This window comes from Stigmatopora nigra, chromosome 8 (assembly GCF_051989575.1).
Source record: "Stigmatopora nigra isolate UIUO_SnigA chromosome 8, RoL_Snig_1.1, whole genome shotgun sequence".
Classification (NCBI taxonomy): Eukaryota; Metazoa; Chordata; class Actinopteri; order Syngnathiformes; family Syngnathidae; genus Stigmatopora; species Stigmatopora nigra.
Genome location: NC_135515.1, coordinates 3,827,657 through 3,841,084, shown reverse-complemented (window position 1 = coordinate 3,841,084; position 13,428 = coordinate 3,827,657). Strand labels below are relative to the sequence as shown.

The 13,428-nt window shown below is 38.0% G+C and overlaps 1 protein-coding gene across 4 annotated transcripts in view; it reads right to left on the bottom strand.

Annotated features, from left to right (window-relative positions):
- Window positions 1–12,736, bottom strand: part of arhgap42b (Rho GTPase activating protein 42b) — a 40,537-nt gene extending 27,801 nt beyond the window's left edge. The window contains exons 1-4 of one of the 4 annotated variants that reach the window (XM_077722206.1): window positions 12,654–12,736; window positions 11,664–11,978; window positions 3,897–3,992; window positions 706–767 (exon numbers count right to left, since the gene is read on the bottom strand). In XM_077722206.1, the coding sequence (XP_077578332.1) occupies window positions 706–767; window positions 3,897–3,992; window positions 11,664–11,817 (312 nt within the window). In that variant the 5' untranslated portion in view covers window positions 11,818–11,978; window positions 12,654–12,736. Of the gene's footprint in view, window positions 1–705; window positions 768–3,896; window positions 3,993–7,358; window positions 7,430–11,663; window positions 11,979–12,653 lie in introns of those variants that run through there. The other 3 variants (XM_077722208.1, XM_077722205.1, XM_077722207.1) reach the window with 3 other exon arrangements.
- Window positions 12,737–13,428: the final 692 nt, after the last annotated feature.

The window sequence follows — 13,428 nt, the reverse complement described above, 5'->3', positions numbered from 1 at the left end:
GAACCATTGTGTTTCAGTTGATGGAAGTAGAAAGAATTTTGGCATTTTTGGGTTATTTTTTACAGATTAAGATTAGAGGAGGTTTGTCTATTGTTATTTTAATGGAAAAGCGATTTGAAGAATTTGAGAAAATAACGTTTTTTTTTAAATGACACATTTAGTAATGATGGAAAAGTTCTTCCAAAACAGAAACTCCAAAGTTTGGAGTCATTTTTTATTTTTTTACAGAAAACTACACTAGTAATACATCACAATCAACCAAAACAATGTCCAAACTGATTTATAAATCAAAACAAATGAATGCCTGTGTTGTTTGACACTATTTCCACATAGAATTATAATTCCATTCTTAAGGAGAGACGCTTGAATAGCAATGCTTTATTTTGATCAAGAGGACTTGTTATTGTTTTCCCAGTTGGGGGTTGGGAATTATTAGCTGTTGAACATTTTTCATACTGAGCCTTTGGGTCACTACACGACAATTCTTTTAAACAATAAAGAACAGAACAAAAGCAAAAAGTAAAGATTGGAAAGTCTCAAAGGTAAACTGCATTCTCAGAAGTAATTTGTTGCCATTGACGGCAAGTATGGTCCAATCTAATCGGATGGAAGGAATTAATGACAAAAAAAGTGCAAAAAAAATTTTCTGTAAAATTTTTGAGGGATTTCAACCCTATTTTTTACTTAAAAAATGGGCATTCTTACCAATCGTCGTCTCTCCTCTTCCACCGTATTGAGCAGTTTGGAAAACTCCTTAAAAGACTGAGCTGAAACACAACCAAGAAGCAACTTTTAACAACAATTTTACAGATGCAACACCGTTAGTTAAACAAGGCGCGTCTGTTTCGCCCTGGAGTCGTTAAACGTCAGATGCTGCCCCCCGCGAGCATGGCGGGCGGGCGGGGCGACTCTAAATTCTTTATGGAAGCGCAGCCTCCGAGCTTTCTCTGCAGCATATTTTAAAACCTAATAAAGTCGCGCAGCTGTCCGAACTCCAGCAATAACATAAACCAAAAAAAAAAAAGCAATACTGGAAATTGAGCGAAAAGCATTGATTACTCAACTTTATTTTTCCTCCCCCTGCCGGCTTGTTTAACGGCGTCTTATTGCCAATAGGAAACTAACGGCCTATTACGAGCCGCGGGTCCGGGGCGAGGCGACTACCTCGGCCAAGCTTGGTCGGCGGCCATGCGTCACTGTCGATACGTTGGCCCATTTCCGCCGCGGAGCCTTAAAGTGAAAGGAGCAATGATTTTTGCTCACCCGGCCTCCCATTAAATCTAGCGGCTCCTTTATCAAGCGCACAAAAGGTCTCAGGCAACCAGTGATGGCACTCCAAAGACAGCTAATTGGAGTCAAGGGTGCTTACGACTCGCAGTTCGCTCAAATGGAGGAAAGATAAGCACCCACAACCTTGAAAAAGGAACCTTAAGACCCAAGCGTACCTCTACATACGAGCTTAATTCGTTCCAGGACTGAGCTCGTATGTCAATCTTCTCGTAACTCAAGCAAACGTTTCCCATTGAAATGAATTTAAAACAAATTAATTTGTTCCAACCCTCTGATAAAACAGCAAAAACAGGATATTGGATTGGAAAAAATGTTTTATTTCTTCTAATTCGCCATTTAACACATAACTAGTGGGTTTAATAGTAATAAAATGTGTTTAATAGAACTAAAATTGGGCGGATTTTGCAGAGAGGGTACAGAGAGGGACAGAAAGAGAGATTTGCTATTGATGGGCTGTTTGTTGTTGTATTCCCTTCAAAATATTCTGAAAATAATGCACAAAAATGTCGTCAAGCGCTGTGTATTTTCTGGAAATTGTTCATTGCTCGTAGATATCTGTTATACACTAAACTTTAGTGTATAACAGATATCTACGAGCATCTCGTAGGTAGAGGTACCACTTTACATGGTATTAAGCCTAGGTTATGTTGCGATACCACCATTTCGGCTCCACTCTCAATAAAATGATAAATAATGCCAAGATTCGCTACCACAACAAGAGTAGAAACATAACCGATCAAGACTTTAGCTGCAATATATTGACAATAGAAAGTTACTCAGGTTAGAGGGTCAGGGGAGATTTGATGTACAACTCGATGGTGAAGCTTTTGTATCGACCTTCGAGCGAGCAACTTTCCAACATTTTATAAAAATTTCTATCTTCGCCGAAATCCTTTGGTGGCATCGATTCACCGGAGAATGTCACGGACTCAAATCGATGGAAGGTCAGGCCGACTCGCCTGCGGGGTTCCGACGTGACGCGTTGGAAGTGGGGAGGATCAAACGAAGGCGCGCCGTGGCTGGCATTCACACTCAAGTCCGCCCGGTTCCGCCTGGGGAGTTTCCTGGTCGGGTTCGCCCTCACTGATGACTCCATTTATTTCTGCAGGGTCTTTCAACAAGTACTTGAGACTTGAGTACTATATATATTTTTTCTTGTATCTTTCAGTGGCAGAAGCTACATTCCTCCAAGAATTAGGGATGTAACCCTTATTTGTTAGACAGTATGAGATTACATTTTGAAACCTAACTGTACTATGAGTCTTGTATAAACATGAATTGAAGAAAAGAATGCAAACTGTAGAAAATAGATATTACATAGCTTTGTTGCGATAGAATCGAATTTGAATGATTTTCCATTGTCAAAACCCTGCAATGAGTTTTTATTTGTAAAAACTGTATACAAATTTTTGATTCCTGAATTTTTATGTGTAATTTATCTGGATCAGACAAAAAAATAAGTTGGATGATTATTTTTCTTCCAAATTTCCAATGTTATTTGCCATTGGAAATGAGTATTTGGGTAAAAAACCTTGTGTTTTGGCCCTAACTGAAAAATGAGAATCAATCAAAATGAGCGTCAAAACATGATTATCTTAACAATCATTAATTCCGGTAATTGATTTCTCCCTTTCTTACAATTAATAACAAAATACCCCAAATTGCTTTGGGTTAAAAAATCTATTTGCCACTATTCTTCAGCCTTGGCAGAATTTAGTTTTCTACCCATCTTTATGTAGACACTATTCTTGATATAGCCCTCATGTTGGATTTCATTCGATTGTGTAAACCCAACCCATGCCAGAAGGCTCCATTCTTCCTTTTCACTCCGAATAAAAATAAAAAAAACACTTCTTGGAAAAACATGGCGTCTATTAGTCCGCATATCTGACAGATAATGGGTGAACAGTTCTTTTGTCAATTGAACCATCCAGGTAAACAAACTGATTCCTGACAACCCCGAACAAAGACAGCCAATGGTCGATGTGAGGTTTTTTTACGCATTTTTATCCCACACTAGCGAGTATAATTGGCCTCTCCCAACAAGCCGCCTATCACGCAGCCTTTATGGCGTCTATTCGCTTTACGTTCAGTGGAGAAGGTCGAGCGTCACTCTCCCATCGTAGATGAGCCGTAATTCTGAAGCTAGCTAGTCGAAACTTCAAACTGAGAATAATGAGCGGCAAAAATGAAAATGCAGGAGTAGAAAGAAGATCCAGATGGACTGATTTTTTGCACAGATGCTTTCATTTTCCTGCTGGAAGGTTTTACTGTTCAGACCTTCATTAATCTCTGACACTGGTCACAATTAGTCATTTTGATAAGCAGAACCGAGAAAGCCTTCGAAACATCAATTATAGCGTATATAATAGTTGAGGTTTTAATTAGAAGGAGCTTTAATCATTGATTATTTAATGGCATACATTTGTGGATTATGTAAAATGGCTGTTTTTTTTAAGGTAATCAGATCTAAACGCTAATGTCAAGCAGGTTTATGTCAAGGGAGAGAAAATGGCGAAGTCTGTAAAGCTGACGGCTAAATCAGATTTACGATTCAGCAAAGTTTTTTGCTGTAGAAGACGTACATTACAACCAAAAAAACTCACCAATGTTGACCTCATCATCCGTCTCGGCGTCACCGAGGCACTCGAACTGGAATTCCTGAAGCGATTGGGAGAACTTCTGGACGGCGGCAGAAAGATCTGGACAAGAAAAACAAGAAAGAGCGGAAAATTTAATGCTAACTTCATCAACAAATTATCCGCGTTACGTCTAAAGTAAAGTCTCAACTGTTAATTATTTTTTTTTCCAACTTAAAGTTAATAAACATAACCCGAGTAGAATTTTATGTTTAAAATTCCACTAGTTAGAACAAATATGAAAATCTCACTGTGGAACAGCTGCAGTGGTTCATAAGTTAAAAAAAATGAAATACTTAGGAAATATAGAAGTGAGATTGACAAGCACTAATTGTTATATATATTCAAAGAAGTCCTTTATTTATCATTATTATATTTTTTATAACACTGTTGTGGTTTACATGATTTGTCTGATATTCAGAAGGTACCTACAAATTGGCAAAAATAAATGATAATAACTCATAATTATTGGTTAAAATACAAGGGTTGAGAAGTTATTTTTGATACTTTACACGCAGAATTTTGATTGGATAGATTGCTGATAGTGGAGTAAAGGTTTGTGTTGTATAGTATGTATAAAAGTACACTTAGGTGTTTTTTTACTATTGCCAATAAACCAAAAATATGAAATAAAAATAGGGATTACTGAGTGCTAGCGTAAAAAAGTGTCCAGTATTATCTATACTGTGTCGATGATCTCACACATGCTGGAAGATAATTAAGCAATATTGCTCCAAATAATGTGATAAAACAGAAAATTGTTTCGGAATCTAAGTGACAGATTAATGGGTTGAATACATACAAAAAAATACACAATATCGTCATATTTGTGCTCGGTCAGACCTCAAATCGAAAGCCTCTTTTAGGGACATCTACGTTACAGTGAACGATGAGTGCTTGTAAATGCGGCAAAGGGCGCCCCGAGTGCCGCTTAGGGCAACGTTTCCACAAGATGTATGCTCCCACTTTGTCCGTGTGGCTGCAGATTTTGGGATCAATAACTTGCTCGCGGTCTAAAGCCGCTTGCAGTGCCATCAATAATGGACGACCTCTGACATTCAGACAGGCGTAAAACCCACAAATAAACACGGGAGGGTGCTGTCTTGTATGCCACTTCTACCATTTCTGATAAAAAATAATAGAAGTATCCACCAAATATTCATTGAAACAAAAAAACTCAAGCGGATTAATAATTTGATTTGAGTATAATTTCCATAAGCGACATCATTTATTTGATTTTTGCGATCTCAAATATGAAATTGTTCCACTTTTATTTGTTGAATAAATCATCTGAATCAGGTGTTATTTTCTCTAGCCCAATTAAAACTGGAAAGGGGCCTGGAATTGACCCGCTGACCATATTTTGGAAACCCCTGCTTTAAAGCAAATGACAGCAAAGTACAAACATATTTAAATATGAACAAAATTAGTTATAATCACTTCCCTCGTGGGTATAATTTCATTTTTTCACCCCAACATAGATACAAATAGTCATATTAATGAATAAAAGTAGAGGACATAAAAATAATGAAGGAATAAATAGTATTAAAAGTAATAACAAGATTAGGTAATTGCAGGAACAATAGTGCATTTGTTTTCGGAACAAATAAGTTTGAATACAGAACCTGATCTGATTAAAAAGTCACCTAAAGTCAGATTTATTCCTAAAATTTAGTTTCCTTGCACCGTTTAAGGGTTAGGATACTTCCTTCTCCATTTTCCCTGTAAATGTATTGATCTCAGCACAAAGTAAACAAGAGTGAAAGGGCTTCTAGAATAGGGCGACTAACACAAGAGGTTCCAATAGCTTCTTCTCGACAAGTCTGTGGGGAAATAAGGGATAAAAGCCCCAAATAAAAGGGCCACATCGAAAGGATATGGCCAAGTAGAGATGTCACGGCTCCCCAGATAGCTCGTCTTCATCTGGTCTGACAGAAGATGGAATTTGCAGTGCTACACTTTGATTATACGTAGCGAAAAAGAGATATGGTGAGCCAGGCAAGTGTAGAAGGGGCAGTAAAAAGAAAAAAAAGGCTACACAAGAAGGACTAAAATGTCTTACATGAGAAGAGCAACATGATGAAAGCGCCTCGCTTCCGTAAAATAAAGCGTTTTGCACTTATTAGAAGAACATCCAGGATCCTAAAAATAGCCGCATCTAATTTTATAGCGCTTGACAAGCGTTTGATCGAGCCCGGACTGTGATTATTTTGTGCTGAAATGATCCTTCGGCGCCGCGGGGGGTCCGGAGCGAGAACGATATTAGCCACGGGGGCATCTTTGCGCGCCGGTTTAATCACAAACGAAATGCTCTCGGCTTTTTTTCCGGTGGCGTGTCGGTTAGCAGGCATCGTACGAGAGAGACGCTCCTTGGGGGACCGCAGCAATTTCATCTCCAGGGCAACAGCACGCATGGAGGCCGAACCGTGCCTGTCACAACTCGCCGTGTTTAGAAAATTGGGATTCAAAAGACACCTACTCAAGCTCTTTTTAAAGAATGTGATACTATGGCTTGTTTGGATTCCATTCGGGGTATAATTAGATCAAAATACCCTGTTTGGTCAAAACTAAGCCCCCAAATAATCGTACTGCAGACTTTTTAATAGTGTTCCCCCGCTACTTTGCGGTTCAGCTACCGCGGACTCAGAGCTTCACGGATTTTTTTGGGAAAAAAATACAAATATTACATTGAAACAACATATTTTACAGTTTTTTTTTGTTATAACATGAATTTAACTCTCTCTACCTGTATTATATATGGTGTACTGTATACAGGGGGGTAAAAAAATAAATATATATATTATTATTATTTTTTTAATTAAAAAAATGAATAAATAAAAATGTTGAATTAAATTCAAATTAGGCATTTTTGAAGGGGAATCCCTACTTTGCGGAAATTCACTTATCCCGGTCCCCATTAACCGCAATAACCGAGGGAACACTGTACTCTGAAAATGACGCAATTGGACCCACTTTCTGATACATTCTGATTCAAATCGAGGACATCCTTAGTTCAGAATCTTAAATGGAAAAACCCATCCATTCTTGTTCATCTCAATAAAACACAATAGTATTTTTTTGTTTTTGCAGTTGTCAGAAGGTGCGAAAAGTATCACTGGTTTTCCCATCTCACAAGCTGGTCCTTGGACACTGCTGTGCAAGTGACAGGCTGACGCTATAAGTTACCTGAAGTCAATATCCACTCTTTCATTTCCATCAAATTTCCACAATGTATTTGGCCATTTCTTTCCTCACTCTCCTCCCCATGGAGCCCAAGCAGGATAATAGAAAGAGGCACTTGCCTTTGGCAACCTCTTCGCCCCCAATCAACAGTGATGAAATGGTGTTTTTTTTCCAACACAATGTTCCAGAGAAAGGGACAAAAAGAATCTTATTGTTTGCAGGATGCCTTTGTGCTTGTGTTCTCACCTTTGTTAGAAACTGAGAGCGATCGTTCCATCTGGTCGGGAATGAAGAATAACACCTTGATCACTTACTTTCTGATGAAAGACAACAAGGTGGAAGCTGTAAAGTATTCAGAGCCATTTTCTTTTTCTTATCCTTGGTGGTTCCAATATAGATATATTCCCAAATGGAATAAATTCATTTTCAGCCGTATTTTGAAGGTTTGGCTAGGATCTCGGACTCAACTCCCAGGAGTTATAGCGTGTATTCACACCAGGAAAGTCCATCATTGGATTCCTCCAGTTCGTACCAAAATGCAATGGAACATTTTTGCAGTTCTTTTTGACTTTGAAATTGTTGCAAGAGGCCCACAACTTCAAACTTAGAATTTCAACATCATTTAATCATCTCCTTCTTCTGTCTAGTGCACATGTGTCAAAGTGGCGGCCCGGGGGCCAAATATGGCCCACCACATGATTTTGTCTGGCCCGGGATATTAAATCATGAGTGCCGACTTTCTGTTTTAGGATCAAATTAAAATGAAGAGTATAGATTTATATTAAATTTCCTGATTTTCCTCCTTTTAAATCAGTATTGTATTTTTTTAATCATTTTTTTCTGTTTTTAGTTCAAAAATCATTTTGTAAAATCTAAAAATATATAAAAAAAGCTAAAATAAACATTGTTTTAGATCTATAAAAAATTGAATATTCAGGGCTATTAATCCAGTTCTTTTAATACTAAAAAAATCTAAATATTATATATAAAATCGTCCGCGAACCTTCTAAATGAAAAAAAAAAAACATTTCTAACTCAGCTATTCAAATAATAACAGTTAATCTTCACAAACAGAGAGCAACTAGCCTCCATAACACGTCTCAAAAGTCATTGACAGATACTTACAAATTCCAATCAAAGTATAAGAAGAAACTTTGTAATACCCTCTTACGTCTCTAAAGAAAAACTATTTATGCACAGCTCAAATCTTTTTTTCAGCATTTCTGCATTCTTCACATGGAGTACCATTGATTGCCACTCTTATCGTGCCGAGAATAAACGCTAACACCGACATTATGTTTCCCAGCACGTACATCGTCATTGTACAATTACGCCGTGAATCAAAACAAGGACGCCACGCTTCCAGCACGCCAGCCGTTATGATAGGAATTTTATTTTTGACGGACCTTAACGACAGTAACCGCAGCATCTCATCTACTCGCTTTGCATGGCTAACTACCTTCTGGGGATGGACCAATCAGAGCCTCTCTATAAGTAGCCAGTTAGCAACTTTAAGGAAGTGTTTATGGAAAGAATTTAATGTCTTCATGAAATAAAAAAAACACCTCATTATAAACTCTAAGTCACTTTTAGACTGAAACTAAAACATAAATGGAACTCATTTGCTTTATACTTAACTGAGTGATGATTTATACCAGGGATGGTGAGTGAACACGTGGCTCTCGAGCTGTATGTGGCCCCCCGGGCAAAATGAATGCGGCTTTTTTTGCTTCTTATCATATTTTATATATACTGAGGCGCTATGCCTCGTTTCAAGTTTGTGTCAATCTCAATTTATTTGACGTTTTGACAGAGTGAAACACTCACAGTAGTGACAACAGAAACATTTTTTTCATCTGATGACCTATTTCCATGACAACTTAGACACTTCCAAGTGACACTCACAATTAGAGTACAGCTCGAGTAAATTCATGATATGATTCATATTTTCTCTCACAAGTAGTTTGCAAAACAACTTTACTTCTACTAAATAAGGCGTGCCCAGCCATTTTTTGCCCGACTGCCATTTTAAAGCAAAACAAAGTGAGCATTCTACTTTATTTTCAAAATAAATAAACGTTTTAACCACCCAAAATGCAAAACCGATTTAAAACACGACATTGCCTTTCGAAATGAATCAAAAATTAAAATGGTGAACCAAAAAACGAAAACTTAACATTCTAACTTTGTTTCAATTACCATTGCTCAATTTTTTTCGCAGTTTTTATCCAAAATACTTAAGTAAATTTGATAAAAACTGACGTAGTAAACTACCGACGCTAACAGAGTCGCTGTTTAAGTGACTAGCTCCTTCTAGTGTTAAATCTAAGAAGTGCAAGGGTATGTAGAGCTAATTTAAGCTTCTTCTGCAGGCTTTAGTCATGATATTTTTCCTCATACAGATTCTTCCCCCGCAGCAAAAGCAGAGTGATGTCAAGACAACTGCTACATGAGGACAGAAGGGAGGAGGCGGAGAGTTACACAAGGGAGCGTGTTTACAGGACACTTCCTTTTGGCCCAGGCGTAGAAGCGTCATCTATCCTCACATCAACACAGAAAAGCTCCCAGAGCTCCAGAGCAGACGGGATAACAGATCACTATTATTATTTTCATAACTACGCCCAGACGGTGTCGTCGGACTAAACTATGCACTGTGTCAGAACACGTGAAAATGTTGTTTACGGGACAAGTGCCAGGTTCATAATAACATAATGCGTGTTGTCAACTATTTATTCGAGATTGACAAGCACAGACTTGGATTAGTTAAAATGACGTAAGATTGGATGTAGATGACCTTTTTTTTTGCAGTTAAGCCAAATTGAATGAATAAAGTCATAAATACACCTTTAAAGCTGTTTTTTAACCAATTATAACCTGCTAAAAATGACACGATCGGTCCCAATTGCCGTTAATGCAATTAAATTTCAGTAATTTCTACTCTTATTATTGTTATTGAATATAAATATAGACGAGCCGAGGAAACAGTGGTTAGCATGTCTGCTTCACAGTTCTGAGATCGAGGGTTCAATCCCCTTTGACCTTCCTATGTGCAGTTTGCATGTTTCCCCCTCTTGCGTGGGTTTTTCCGGGTACACTAGTTTCCTCCCACATCCCTTAAAACATGCATGCTAGGCTAATTCTATGCTAAATTGTCCCTATACAAGTATGATTGTTCCATTGTGCCTTGTGATTGGCTAGCAACAGTCCCCCCTGGCAGTAGTTGGCTGGGATATGCTCCAGCACCCCCTGGTTCTTGTGAGGATAAGTGGTCCAGACATGAATGAATATAAAATGTAATAAAAGTCAAATTTAGCAACCATAAAGAAGAAAAAAAGGAAAATCTGGAGATTAGTCCACACCCTGTGTCAAAGTGATGGCCCAGGGGCCAAATCTGGCCCGCCACATCATTTTGTGTGGCCCGCGAACCAAGTCTGACACCCCTGGTCTACACTAATGTTCATCTGGTCTTTATTTAACAGGTTTCTTAAATAATAAACGACAGTAAACAATTTGAAATAGGATGGCTGATGGCCAATGAACATTAATTATCCTCAATGACAATTAAAAAGCCAACAAATTCATTGTTATTGTTAGAGATAGATGTCCAATTGATTTAAACTGACAGCAAATGGATTGAATGTCGATCGGCGTCAATGGCAATGAAACACGTTCATTCCCTGAAACTGACCCAAAATGCATCATTATTGGCTTCGTCCCTATCCTCCCTCCGGGCTCGCAAAGACGTAATTAGTGTATTCAATTAGCAGGGCCACGCCGGGGGAATTAATACAAGTCGGCGGTGGTTATCGAGAGCAGGTGTGAATATCAAGTAGTTGGGCGGATGCAGATGGATTTCACTTGCATCTGGAATCAATTATCCTTGGCACAATAAGTTCGGGATGCTTTGGACTTTCATTTATTAAAGCGACAGGAGAAGCAGCTGGTGCACCAAGGAGGACATTTTATCGTTACGGCTCAAGCATATTTAAATATAATTTCAATTTCAGCATTAAATGGATAAAACACAACTTGATTTCAGGGTAATGTGTTAAATTGACTCAAGGTGTATTCACAGCTGCATTTTTTTGTAGTCGGATAAATTGGTTGGTGTGGCGTCCAATCGTTATTGATTGGTAGGTTTTCCAGTTATATTGGATTGGACGTCTATCACTGTCAATGGCAGTCAGGGTTGAACTATTTTTTTCTTTTAAATCATTATTTTCTGATTTTTTTATGGAATAAGTAGGATTACTTTTGACATTTACATGTAAATTGCCAGCTGCACAGAAAGAAAATGTCATTCCCCTGGAAAAAAAACATGTTATTCACGTTAAAAAAAGTTAAATTCAAACAATTTCACTCAATGGAATGCCTATTTCTAAAAGACTTTTGTGTAAAAACTACATTCCCAAACTAGTCTCAGCATGCAACCAGTCAGAAATCCTGCACAAAGCAAATGTTTTCACTCGCAATCGGCAAGAAAACCTGCAAAAAAAGTGCGTGTTTGCAAGTTTTTAAACTAAACATGTCCGCCAAAGTGTCATAACTCACTTCTGAGGGCACCGATGAGAAGATTTCCATCCTTGATGAGCTCCTTGATGAACTTGTTGGTCCTCTCCAGTTCGATTTCATGACACTTGAGGCAATCCCGGAAATCCGGACCGTCTAAAAACGCATCGCTAAACTCCAACGTGGGGAGCCCCATTATTCGGCTAAACCTTCCTTCCTAACCTAGTAAAAGTCCAAGAAGTGAGATCGCCGCATAAGGCAGCCAACTTTCGGCCGATCTGCTTCTCTTTTCCGGGTTTCTGTTACTGGTCGTCCGGTGGGGGGGCCTCCATAGTAATTGCGGTGGTCTTGTGACTCCTGCTGGTGGAAGAAATTTGGCATTTGGGGGAAATAAATTACAAGTCATCTACATCAATAACTATTCAAGACCCCCCTGTTTTTTCATTGAAAAAAAATAGTATAAAGTAACAAAAGTGAACTGGAGTACTATTAATTGTCCCATTGACATACTTATTTTGTATTGATTCAAATTAGAATTATTTTAGTGGATGCTAAATATTTTGAATAGCATTTGAGACTTTTTGTTTACTTTTAATTCAACTGCCAGTACCACTATTGTACAAAAGAAGGTGCTAGTGAGGCCTAGGTGAAGGTAACTGAAGTCAAGAAAACGGTAGTCGAGACTTGTTGTTTTTATCGTGCGATGAGTTGAAAGAATGAATTGAAAGTGGCTCAGAGGAGGAAGTTGGTCTCAAAGATTATCATTTTCCCGAAAAAGTGCAATAATAATATTGAATAATCTCGGAAAAATCTTTAACTCCATTAACATCAGATCTCCTAAATGTTAAATATACAAATACGCAGTAATCTTCAGTCAAATTAGTGTAGCGTCTGTTAAAATTTTGCACATCGTCCTTCCTTCTCCAATCTACCTCCGTTTTCACAGCTAATGATTAATGACCCTAATTTACACTTTTTTTCTAAACCCAATCATGCTTTGACATTTCCTATCAAATGAGTCCTTCCTCATACCCGTGTTGTTTACTTCTTGACAGAGCAATCTTGTCGGCTTTATGAGTCGCCGAGACGATGAGCTGTTCCGCGTGATTACCTCCACCGATGTGCACCAAAAAATCCATCCGGTGCCCTTTTTATTATCCATAGAGCAATATTGAACTTGGACAATTGTTGTCCAAACAGCAACATCGAAAGAATAGTTTCAGCCATTGGAAAAATTAATTTGTAGTTTGACCAGGATTTAGTTTTAATATCTTGTTTGCACTCAAATACTTTGAATTTAAAACAATGCACTTGAATAGTCATTTTTGCATAGTACACTTCATCATTGGCTGCCAGTTAAAATAAGTGCTATCAATGATAATCAAAGACCACTCTTGTATTTGTCTTGTTTTCAGATGTTTGAATATAAGTACCGTATTTTCAGGACTATAAGGCGCAATTAAAAGTCTTAAATTTTCTGCAAAATAGACAGGGCGCCTTATAATCCAGTGTACTTTATATATGGAAAAAAAAATAAAAATGTGTCATTCGTTGAGGGTGCGCCTTATACTGCAGTGCGCCTTATAGTCCTGAAAATACGGTATTTTTCATTAAAATCCCCTCTACTTTGACCTTGAGTAGTTGTTTCTTTAATGCACGTTTGACAAATGACAAACAGCTTTGAAAACTTGTATTGTGCCAAAAAAACATTTTTTCTTTGAGCAAACCTTCCTTTAAAAAACCCTGACCAAGTTTCATTGTTTTCTTTTCTCCAGGACAAACAACAGCAAATCCCACATGCTAAACA